This window comes from Sceloporus occidentalis, unplaced genomic scaffold (assembly GCF_023333645.1).
Source record: "Sceloporus occidentalis isolate IW3139 unplaced genomic scaffold, rSceOcc1.0.p SCAF_3, whole genome shotgun sequence".
Lineage (NCBI taxonomy): Eukaryota > Metazoa > Chordata > Lepidosauria > Squamata > Phrynosomatidae > Sceloporus > Sceloporus occidentalis.
This window is the reverse complement of record NW_028316983.1, coordinates 37,195,323-37,208,186: the sequence shown is the minus strand read 5'-3', so window position 1 is coordinate 37,208,186 and position 12,864 is coordinate 37,195,323. Positions and strand designations below refer to the sequence as shown.

The 12,864-nt window shown below is 40.6% G+C and overlaps 1 protein-coding gene across 8 annotated transcripts in view; it reads right to left on the bottom strand.

The window, feature by feature from the left end:
- Nucleotides 1-12,864, bottom strand: part of LOC149315762 (uncharacterized) — a 259,568-nt gene that overhangs the window by 61,675 nt on the left and 185,029 nt on the right. For all 8 annotated transcript variants that reach the window (XM_089514032.1, XM_089514029.1, XM_089514027.1 and 5 more), the window contains 3 exons: nucleotides 8,254-8,418; nucleotides 846-950; nucleotides 704-746 (listed from right to left, as the gene is read on the bottom strand). In XM_089514032.1, the coding sequence (XP_089370158.1) occupies nucleotides 704-746; nucleotides 846-950; nucleotides 8,254-8,418 (313 nt within the window). The remainder of the gene's footprint in view (nucleotides 1-703; nucleotides 747-845; nucleotides 951-8,253; nucleotides 8,419-12,864) is intronic.

The following is a 12,864-nucleotide window of genomic DNA, read 5'->3' as shown; positions in this document are numbered from 1 at the left end:
TGGGGCCGGTCCCAAGACCTTGCCGGGCCGCATCCGGCCCGCGGGCCGCAGGTTGCCTACCCCTGCCACAATCCTTTGGATGGTTGTTTGCAATTGCCATTATTCCTGTTTGACAGGCAGTAATGGAAGAGAGTGCCATGGTTAAGGAAAATACCCTGTGTATAAACAAACAGACTTCCAATACACTAGAAAACCTCAGAAGGTACCACTGGGGAAGCCTCAGATGTTAGACCTCTATGGGTCTAATTCTCCAAATAGTTCTGATTCTCCTGTATCCACTTACTTTATGGGTATTTCTCCATGGATAGCTCCTACCACTACCAGTCAAAACACACTATGGAGCTAGTTTGTCTTCTCCTCCTTTACAGTTTGTTGTTTTTGTGGGGTTTTTTTTGCTGAGAGAAAGAGACAAATACTGAACCAACAGTAGAAAATATGGGAGATTTGCAAGTGGAATATGATGCTGACACCTGGAAAATCCCATTAAAAAGCAGAACAGCAGCACAATAACACCTTCATCAGGAAGCACACTGGTCTCCTAGGGAAATGGATTTTTTTTTTTTTTTAACAAATGGCTTCTTATGAAAAAGAGGAATATTCTGCCTTCCCCAATCCTCCTCCACATAGGTAAGGAGTTTACTGAAGACGCTGTAAGAAAAAAAAAACATCAAAGCCTCCAGAACCCATGTTTTCAATTACTCACTGCGAATCTGCTTCTTTATTTCTTTAGAGGGATCCAACCAATTCTGAAATGGTAAGAAAAAAAATATGAGGGGAAGTCCTGTTTAAGCACAACAATTTGATTAGGCACAGCACAAAGTTTCATCTCAGTCACCTAAACATACCTTTTGACTGTCTGAGTCACAAAATGTGAGTCCAAAATAATCCTTCTCTAGGAGGTTGAGATGCTCACAGACCATGTCAAAGAGAACCTGACCCCGGGCATGCTTCTGCAAAAGACACAGACATATAGTAAGAACCAAAGGCTTATCTGGAATATATTACCTTCTTCTTCCTTGAGTTTTCTGTGTAAGACAGAGGCAAAAGTGAGGACACTTTTCTTGATCAGATAGTTAAACACAAAACATTCCTTATTCTCTTATAGCATGTCTAATATTCACAGAATCACAGACTACCTAGTTTATCCCTCAGCTCAATATAAGCTAAGTGCTGCCTACAGCACAAGCAAGGTGAATAAAAGCAGATGGTGGAAACTGTAAAAATCCTAGTTTGTTTGTTTTTAAAAAACTGATTTCTGCACATATATACAAAAACATTTATAGTAATAACAATCATTAAAACACAGCAGCAGCCGAACTGCACTCTTTTTACGTAGAAACTGGTTCCCAGAAGAATACTCTTAAATTGAAGTAGATGTAATATAACTGAATAGGGATGTGGTCATTCCCCTGTCCTTATCCCATTCATGACCTAATTGATAGTGACTGTGCAAATCACTTTCACATGAAAGCAGGCTGAAAAGTGCTATCATGCATCAACTGAAAGTGCTTTCAGCCACCATTGTAATAATGGGTTCTTATGGTATTACAAAAGACTGGAAATGATGGCTGAAAGCGCTTTCAGCTGATGCCTGATAGCGCTTTTTAGACCACTTTCATGTGAAAGTGATTTGCACAATCACTTTCACTCATACTTCCCGAGTGGCTGAATAATGGGTTCAGTGCTCTTGCTAGTAAAAGTGACTCATATGATCACTTTCACTCACACTTCCCTGCTGGGTCAAGTGTGGATCATGTGTGAAAGTCCTTCCTGCAATTGGGCAGGAAGGATGGGACAGGGATGAGACATTGATGCCCTGTCCCTAATGTGATAATCTCCATTCTCTCAGCCTCAGAGGATGGCAATGGCAAAGGCAAAGCCCCTCTGGAGAATATTGCCAATGATAGATTTGCCTTAGGGCCGCCATAAATCAGAAAGGACTTGAAGGCACATTAGAACAAATACAGCTATAAAGACTCTGAGAGAGTTTAGATATCATATCACAACGACCCTAAAAAAAAAAAAAACTCCAACCCCTAAACAATATAGATCTTGTCCTCAGGCTCATAATTCATAAAGGCATAATGCAAATGGGAAGTGTGGGAGCAGGACTATGCTGCCTGGGGATACCAGGAGTTTCAGTGCAAACGTATGGAAAAGACCACGTTGGGATGGCTGCCTGAATTTCTTTGTGGGCAGTCATAAAAGTTATCTACAGAAGGTGGGAAGCATCCCATACACAGCAACAAAGATTTTAATTTTTCATGCTCTTAAAATTTATAATAATAGGAGGCCTGCATTCCTCCAAAAGATATTTAAATGGAAATACTCCAACAACAGAGACAACAGAATCACAGCTTAAGAGCCTGAGCTGAAATGTGTGTGTGTGTGTGTATGTCTGTGTGTGTGTTGTAAATTGCTACTACCCGCAAGAAGCAATATATAACAGTAGTAACCTATTAAACTAAAGCAATTAACATTTTTCTCCACAAAAGTACTTCACTGTACGCAAACTCATTATCTCACACAGTAAAAAAGCACTGAATCAATTTAGGCATTTAACATGGGTCTCTTTCATTTTTCATTCAAAAGCAGGTTCAGGAGATCAACTTTTGTGAGTGACAACTTGCACTGAGAAACTAAGTATTCATGAATGAGACAAGTACCAATAACATATCTGGTAGCTGATAATAAAATACTGCTTTCTACGGATACTTACTGAAAAGTGCTAGATACATCACACCTATTTAGTCAGATTGGAAAACCTTGCCTAAATTTTCTTTTTACTATGATCATACCATCCTTTTTCTTCTGTTGCTGTACTCACTTTCCACTGCTCCATGGATCACTCACGATTCTAGTCCTTACTTGTAAGTTTTGCACTTGTCAACCCCACACATTCCCAGTCAAAATTTCTTCTTGGTACTGTATTTTCTTCTTCCTTTCTGTTCCTGGAATAGTTGCCTGTCTGTTCTCTCCAATTTTTCTGGTTTAGCAGGACAGCACTGGTGTCTCTGCTGTCCCGCTTTCGCAGCTACTTTTAAAATGTTCCAATTTCTCCCTCCTCATCTTCCTTCTCTTCCCACTCCCTCTTTGTCCATGCCTTTCTTCAGTTGCTGCAAACTGAGCTCAGCATTCACAAGTAGCTCATACTCAGCTCAGCAGAAGGAAGAGACCAGATTTTTGCCTATAAGCTCAGGAAAGAGCAACTGCTGCAGCATCTCCTAGCTGTGGAACAGAACCCTGGCTGCATCCACACTGCAGAAATAATCCAGTTTGACACCACTTTAGCAGCCATGGTTCAAGGTTATAGAATTTTGGGAATGTGCCAGATCTACACAGTGCCACAGAAAAGAAACAGTAAGTTGTAGATATTGAACATTGGAAGAAATTTTATTGTTTACTTACTTTGTGAGAGATTTATTTAGTTTTTCCTGCAGAACAATGTTTCACTAATATCAACAGGTTACTCCTACATAAATATGTACACAATTATAACCTGAGACATTCCAAAAGACCAAATGGACTGTATGTATTTCTTTATGACAATCATGTTTTCCCCCCAACTATACTGTTCTTAACTAAGTATATCCCATTTACCTCCTGGAGCTGAAAGAACTGCAGATGAACATATGTCCATCTTCATTTTTGACAGTTGCATCTACTGCTTGACTCATTCTCCATCAAGGCTTTATATATAGCCTCCTATTTAAACTTACTCCACTTTCTACTATCTTGTAAAACTCACCTGCCCATATGGCAGCTACGCCCTTCTCTCCTTAACCCCCCCCCCTGCCAAAATTACACTTGCCTAATGTAGAGAGGAAACACTTTCATCCTTATTTCAGTGCTCCACATCTAAACAGTTAGTAAGCTAAGAGCAGTAGAGTGACACAGATCTCTCTGTGCATTGCCAATGGCAAAATATCAGACACAGTTTTCAGAGTAGGACAACTAATTCCATGAGCCCTTTTAGGTTGATGAAAAGCTCTCCTCTCTAGCTTTGAAAATTCCTTTAATAATCTGTTCTATTCCACCACCATCACCCCCTTTTGCTTAAAGATAACTTTCATCTCGGTAACAATCAGACCCTCTGCAGTCACAGTAAAGCTCCCTCTCAGAATCTTACTGTTAAGGGATGTCAGCTAAAGAGTGACTGCTGGAGAGCTAAGATGAAAGCAGTAGACAGGCTCTGATCCTTTTCACCTTCTCTTGGTCCTTTTCCCCCCACTGTATTTATTTTACTATTCTTTCATATTCTCCAAAGCAGCTTTCAGTGTGAAGGGCCTGAATCCAGTTGCTAGTCCCAACTGTAGTATACCCACTGAATCCACGGGATTTACAGTCAGTCCTCTATACCCATGGATTTTTTTATCCACAAATTTAAGCATCCATGGCTTGAAAATATTTTTTTAAATATGAATTCCAAAAAGCAAACCTTGATTTTTTTCCATTTTATATAAGGGACACAATGTTACTATGCCACTGTATTTAATGGGACTTAAGCATCCACCAATTTTGGTATCCACAGGGGTTCCCAGAACCACACTGCAATGGATACCAAGCGGATACCATGTATAAGTGCTTATCAGTAATTGATTCAATGTGTTTATTCTATTTAGGACTAGCAATTGGTTTAGGCCTACAAAAGCAAATATAAACAAAATCAATCAAAAAAACATGCCACACAAGAAACAGTAAAATTAATTTCATGAAGCCATTAGGAATCTGTTTAAACAGAAAAATCAAACCAAGTTACAGTGGGCTTTGTTGAGCTTCTTTGATGAAAATGTTTCTCAATGTAGGGGACACTTCTAAAAAAGCCCTGCTTCTTGTCAATGCCAGCAGTACCTAGCAGTACAAAGAACCTTTTCTTCTTAGCCCTGAAACAGATGGGCCAAAATGATCATGCCAGGACCTTGCCAGCCCTGATAACACTGGGACTGTGGTGCTGCATGAGACTGCTTCCAAGGCAGGCTGCTGGCAGGAGTGGATATAGTTCACTTCTTTTTGTCAGTCTTTCCAGGTTGGAGTGGGCTCAGATCTGTTTCCGGCCACTCTCAGGGCATGCGTCGTACAAATGCCATGCCTCCAACATGGCCTGAAGCTGGCGTCGTTTGCCTGTCTATTTCAGACCTTATATGTATTTGAATTGCCACAGGCTCTCTGACACTGACAGACTCTGTCTATTATAGGTTACATTTTCACTGCAGAAATAATCCCGTTTTTAACTGCCATGGCTCAGTGCCACGGAATTCTGGCAATTGCAGTTTGTTGTGGCACCAGAGCTCTCTGGCAGAGAAGGCTAAATATCTCACGAAACTACAATTCCCAGAATTCCACAACAATGGCCATGGCAGTTAAAGTGGTGTCAGCCTGAATTATTTCTGCAGTGTGGATGGAGCCTCAGAGATCATAAACCTTGAGTGGATCATTATGAAAAGGACCCAAATCTAAACATACCAGGAATTCAGGAAATGCTATCACAAATTGAGAATTAATGCAGAACACTAAAGAGACTAGCCCTCTAAGAGAGATCACCTTTTCCATGATTGTTTAAGGAAACAATGGTATCCTCTGCAGCCAAATGTGGTTCCATGCATCATATGAGAAAAGGACTGCTCTCCTATTGCATTTATGCTAGAGCAAATAAGTCTCAAAACAAAAATCTTCATGTAGCCCTACCCTTTAACCTAGAAAATCTCTGCTCTTTTACTAAATTGGGTTACAGGTCTTTGTTTGTTTATGTCATCTTGCTCACATTACAACTGTGATATGGAAGCTTCTTTAAATAGTTTTTTTAAGTAGCTACCACCATGGAGTAGCCTATTGGCATTCAAAAATACATCATCCAGATCAAGAAGTCACTCCACTACCACAGACACCCTTGAACTAGTGTGCAGTAAATCCACTAACTTGCATGCTCGGGCATGGCATGCATGCAGTTGCTTCACAAGGGGTAGGTTCTCCTCCTGCCTCTCTTTTTCAGGCAGAGCGAATTTGGAGAAGAAGGGCTTCCCCATCCTCCATAAACATTTTCTTGAAGGGATGTGATGATCAGCTTTCTGCTTTGCATCTGCTGTACTTTTAATTCCCCTACCCTTTAATGGGTCCAGCAAAAGATGCTGTCTTGACCAACAGAGGCTACCACTGCTCTCAGTGGAAAGCAATGCTTGGAATATCTTAAAATTAATTATACTGGAGCTAGCTGAGAGAAGGGAGGGGGCATTCTACATCTCTGGCAACAACACAAAGCAGTTGAGAGAGAGGATATCAGACAAGACAGAATCAGCCCATCAGCAGAAATCAAGAAGTTGGGGCCCCCTGAGAGGAAGACATTTCGAGCCAAGCCTTTCCAATAGTGATATTTTGCTTATAGAGGATACTACTCCTTCCCCTTCTCTGATTAGCCATTCCCATTTCATTCTGCTTCTCTCGAAAGCTGTGAGGAGAATGTGAAGGAGTTTCTTTTTGAAACATCAGTCCCCCACCTACCATGACCTTAGCTAGCATGGCTACTGGTTATGCTGGATGGGAAATTCTTGGAATTGTAATCCATGTTTTCCAAGCTCTGTTTGCTAGCACCTCAAGTCCCTTATGAAACTGAGCTTGCACCTTTGAAGTGGAAATATACTACTGTACTTCATATTATTTTCACTAGGAGCATCCACCTGTGTATTTCTGAACAAGAATATTCTTTTCTGTGGTTTTTGGAATACAAGACTATCTTAAAGGCTACTATGTCAACACTTTATATCTAAACACATACAGAATCACTTATAAATGATACGGAGGAAAAAGACACACTTTCCTATGTCTGTCTATTTTGCTATAACCACCCCCCCCCCCCCCCCCGGATAATATCAACATGCATCCAAGACTCAAGCAACTATTCTTGTATCTGTTACCACAGAACAAGATACTAATTGCTGCAGTCATTGCCTTTTTTTACATAGTTGCAAATGCCATAATCATTCTATTTTCTGTAACACTCAGTTTTGAAACCATACCATAAATACCTAGTTGGCTTCTACATCACTTACATTGTTCCTTCTCCAAATTACACTCATCTCTCATACAACCATTAAGACTGTGAAATTGTTTGTAATACATCTGGCTCATTCCCCCTCCTCCCACATCACTTTAAGATGCACTGGTCAGAAGGCCTCCAAATTTGTTTAGAAAATCCAAATTTGATAATATAGACAGCTCTTATCATAACATACATCCAAAGGTATCCTCACATATAATAGCGCTCCCTTCCCCAGTGTGATCCCCACAAGGTGTGTTGAGAGGGCTTCAACTGGTTATCATTTACAGTTGTCCAGAATCTCTGTTGGCCACTTGTGGGGTCACATTTTGTGCAGATGTGCTAGATGACAGAAAAGCAACCATGCAGGAACTTACTGTTGCTATTACTTTACTGGACTGCAAATTCCAGCATCCCCCAGTCAGCAGGGTCAGTGGCCATACTGGCTGGAAAATTCTAGATGTTGTGATCAAAAAATGTAATCATTCCCAACTCTGCTCTGTCTCATCAAGGCTTCTTTGACTGCATCCTATTTAGTTTTGTAAGGCATAAGAGGAGGGAAACAAGACTTTCCATGTCAATCCCACTTTCACACATACTCTGCATAAGAGGGCAAACTGTGTCTTCTCAAAATTTTCAAGAGTATACCCACTATTTTTCCACCATGAAAGTAAAGAATGGATTGCTTTCCATTCACTTGATAGTTCCAGGTTCAATGGTTCCAGGCTCTACGGAGATCTGAGCCATGGTTTGGATAGCTTTCCTTCTTGCAGGAAAGCAGATGTGTACAACAAAACATGAAAGAACTGGTAATTGTATAAATGAAGTTTTGGAAGCTTTTATCATAGCTCAATGTATTGCCTGTATGCTATTAATAACATTTTCTTCCTTGAGGGATCCCAGTCAAAGTTACATAAATTCTCACTCTTGCTTTCTCTCCCTTCCTCTTACACACATACACTGCCTACGCTTCATTTTTCACCATAATACACAAATAGCAAGCAGCCCACACTTAGAAACATGTGAGTCACTCACACCTGCTTTTCATGTGCATCCCTACGGGGACCATTAATTGATTTAACCCACTGATCATTGATCTTTTAAAAGCAAGGGTTTTAGGGTATGTTGTTCCCAGAAATCGAGGCCTACGGTAGTGTGCAGCATACATTCTGCATAAGCAAATTAGTGGATTTTAAATGCCAAGCATTACACCCATGGCTTACCTCCACTTCACACTCATATTCTGAGGCATCAAGCAGGGTCACTCTGCAGATAGCACTTTTGAGCTTCTTGGTGACCTTCTGAGGTGATTTCTGGGTCTTGCTAGGAGTAGTTTTTTCAGATATCCCATCTGCTTCACTGTAGTCCTTTTCATCCATGTCCACAGCCTGGAATGGGGAAAAAGAAATGGGATGGGGAAAATACATTGTTACTCTCCATTACTGAAAATGTGCTCTATGTTAGGAACTAGGCATAAAATTCTGCTGGAAGTTGGCTCGAAACATTTGGGTTATTTTTCCTAGTATTTGGCATTGTGTGTCTTCAAGCTGCCTGTCGACTTATGAATTTCATAAGGTTTTCTTGGGCAAGAAATACTCAGAGGTAGTTTTATCAGTTCCTTCCTCTGAAATACAGCTTGAAATATGTTTTATAAATAGATCTTTTTGTAAACACCCTTTTGGAAGGAAATACACAGTAGCCACTCCTAATTTGTGGGGGATCTGTTCCAGATGCCCCCCCCCCTGTGAAAATGGTGGCTCGCAAATATACAAGTCCCTTTGAACATAATGGAGCATGCACCCCATTTTATCCCCCTCCATTTGCTGCCCACAAATGGAAGAGGAATGCAGACTCTAAGTCCGCAAAAACGGAGGGGCGAGTGTATATGCAATTTTTCCAGTGCTCAAAACTATGGGATTCCAGTACCTATAGCACAGCTAGCTATAGAAAATAACTCACCCCTCCCAAATATACTCAAGATACATCAATTAGCATTCTTTAGCATAGCATGTGGATTCCTTCACCCACCTCATGCTTATTCTCAGATGTAGAGTATACACAACTATAATCTTTCTTGTGGCTGTAGCATACTCTTCAACTGTCCTGATTTGGCAGAGGCAGTCTCAAGTAACCCTCTGTCATCCCATTTTTCTGCTGCTTTTAAAATGTACCAATTTCTTTCTCCCCCTCCCAATTTTCCTCTTTGTCCTCAGCTTACTTCAGTTGCTGCAAATTTAATGCAAAGTGAAAAAGTATTTTGTACCCTGTTCTGTGAGGGGAGAGTAGAAGAGGCAAAAACATGCCCTTCCCTGTGGAGTCTAACAAAATGAAACTGCTGCAGCCCTTCTCACTTATGTGTTCTTCCTCCTTTTGCTATCTTGACCACACTCTGATGTTGTTTGGCCACATGCATCCCAGCTTTCATCTGTTGGAGGATATGCTATATTTGGGGAAATTATCTTTTGGGTTACAACTCCCACGCTGCCTTTGCCAGCATTGTAAACTTTTCCAACCACTGATATTATGTCCCTGCCTAACAGTATTTTAGTTGAATGCTTCAACTGAATAAATTTAGGGCAGGGTGAGAAGGCAACAGATGAAATCCCAAGTAGGCACAATGATCTCCTAAGGGCAAATAAGATGCACTATCAGAACTCTATAAAATGCTAACAGCTTGAAACTCTCCCAAAGTGACTGATATGCTCTATGCAAAGCTCTGTTAGAGACAATGTGCCATTAGCTAGAATGGCAAGGCTCTTCCCATTAGTGATATTCTGGATATTAACCCACTATTCAGCAATATGGTCAGAATGGATTCTTGTTGTAATTCTAATCCCACACAGTAATAAAGACATGTCTGATGCAGAAAACCCCAAGGGGGAAAGAAGGTTGGCGAGGTTTGGTTTTAGCATTGCAAGACTACCCTTTGACAGAATTACCTGGAGATAGAAATTTTGCCAAAGGGCTCCTTCCCATTGGAGGAATGATTCGATTTCTGATCCAGCTTGGCTGCGTGTCAGAAATCGATCCCAAAAGGTCCCTCATTCCCACTACACACAAGATTTACCTTACTCCAGAGTAAGTGCGTTTTTTGGCATGATTCTTGTTCCCATTTGTACTCCGGGTATCAATCATTTGACGGCAGTAGGAAGAAGGAAGGGAGAGAGGGAGAGAGAAGCCCCCAAGTTGGGGATGGAGGAGGGGGAAGAAGGCTTGGGAAGAAGGGAGAAATTGGGGACTTCTGGAAGCAGGGAGGGAGAGAAATGGAGGACTCTGGCAAAAGCAAGGCAAACGGGACTTCTGGGAGCACTGGGAGGGAGAGAAACACAGAACTGCTGGGGCATCCTGGGAAGGGAGAAATGGAGGACAATTTTTTTTTTAATTAAACTGAGCGCATATGCGATTGACTGCTTTAGCAACTACATGCCTTTGCAAGTAGTTGCAAAAGTGATCAATCAAATATACACTCAGTTTAATTAAAAAAAAAAACAAGTACAAAGGCAGCACTGACAGGGGAGAGAAATGGTGGATCTGTCATAAACTGAGGAGGGATGGTAAACACCCCTCTGACATTTGTCCCTCCCCTCCTGAATGCTGAGATTCCAATCTGTCGTTCCCACCTATTTGACTCACTTCAGGATCGATTCCTGTGAAAAGAACTGGAAAAAAAAAAAAAACCACACAAAACACCAAAACAACAGTATCAAGTAACCCCAGTTTATTTGTGCTTGCCCCACTTCTTTCCTCCTGGAATCGATCCAATGAGGATCAGAAGCGAGTTCAAATGGGAACGAGAGTTGTTTGCCTCTAATCCTGCTTCGGAGCAAACTGCAATGGGAATGAGCCCTAAAATAGAAACTTACTGCTGATAGCTCCTTGCTGGGCATGGCTCACTGCTCTCCACAACACAATACAGTGTTCACTCACCTAAAGCCTTATTCAGGGCTCCTGGCAAAATAGCCTTTCTCAATCAATGGGCAGATGGACCATGAAACATTTTTTCGTAAAGGCATAGTGTAAGCATTTCCCAGATACAAAATTATTGACAATCTTCTAATACATGAAGACTTAGTGAACCCAGGCAGATCTTCATAGTGACCAATACAGATCTGTAAGGAATCTACTATGGTGACTTTTTGTGGAGTGTTCCCCTGCTCAGAGTAGACAGGGCCTTGGGTTCCAAAATCTGCACATTATCAGATGGCTGCAGATATGTGCAATCAAATGGTCTTAGAAAAATGAGCACATTTGAAATGTGCAGAGACATACAAGCATGCTGGAGTGCACTTCATGAATAGAAGAAATGTGAACAGAAAAAAAGTTTGCATTTTCAAAAAAAGATTATGCAAAAAAGATGATGGGTTCATCTCATATAAAAAACAAACAAGCCCAAAACCCAAACACAGACAGAAGCAGGCATGGTCCAGAGACAGAAGTGGCAAAAGAGGGAAGATCTGAGTTGATATGGTGGCTTGCTGCCACACCCCTTAGCAGCTGCACTGAGGGACCTGCACTATACATGCCAATTGCCAGTTTAGGGCAATTCCAACTCACTTGAATTGACTCCTTGGCACAGAAGGCTTGGGGTAGCGTTTCGTTGTGTCTGCTGCCCATCCCTAGCACCCAGGTGACACCTGCCATTGTCACTTAAAGGAGAATTTTCAACAATTTTTTTCTTTATTAAAATTTTAATTCATTTTATTGGTATTTAACAACAGTACAGTCCTGGTATTACAATAATTCACCCCTTGTAACAAAGAGCTCAATCCCTTCCCATCTCTCCCCTAATTTTACAAAAAGATGTACAGTACTGATGGTATCTGACACCAGAGAGACCTTTGATGTAACAAGGGTGTATTAACATATGATGGAAATGTAATCAAAAAGAAGGAATGTGGTGGACTTGTGATAAAGAAAGAAAATATTATACTCAGATACATTCTATTATAGAAGGTATTCTGAAATTTAAAATCCAATTGAAGCCAGAACTTTTGTTTTTATTGACGTTGATGGATGAACAGATGGAGAAGAAATGTCCAGTATATGGTTACAGTTGCAAGAATTACTCTATGCACAGAAATGCAAAAAGAATGGTTGCTGAATTGGATAAATTGATAAATTTGATTACAAAAATAAATTTAAAAACAAAGGGAATTGATAACTGAATTTATGATAAAATGTTGAAGGAAAATGGCACTTGCAGGGTTCGAAGAATAGTAGAACTGAATAATATGTAGAAGCATATGAGAGAAGAGGGGGATAGAATTATTTGATAACTACAGACATCATCTAGTAAGTTGAAATACATATGTATCCCTCCCCTTTTTATTATAACTGTTATTTTTTGTAGAGTCTGATATCACTAGTTAGTTATGCAGATGTAGTTTTCCTTATAAGTTGTTTAATATTACTAAAAGTTGTGTGTTAATAAAAAATATTGAGGTGGAAAAAAGGAAGTGAGATTTCATCCCAAATACTGCTGTAATGAAAAACTGCACTGTGGGTTGACCTACAATTTTACAAAGAAAGGCCTATGCTAGGTTGACAGTGATGTGTGTCTCTTCTATGGGCAGTCTTTTAATCGTGTTAGAACTCAGTGGTGTTGCTACTTAGGTTAAAAGAAGGAGTGTGAAACAGAAACATGCACTATCTTCAGCTCAGCAAACTCCCTCTTGCTCATTCTGCAGTCCTTTGTGGCATGTTGTTATTGTCAACTGGGCAAGGGACCTGAAAAGTAAAAACCAGCACTCTAGTCTCCTGGCTCCACTTCTTATCTTGCATACATGCTTCCACTTTGTGAGTAGTGGTCTTCCTCTGGTTCACTATCCTTGGCA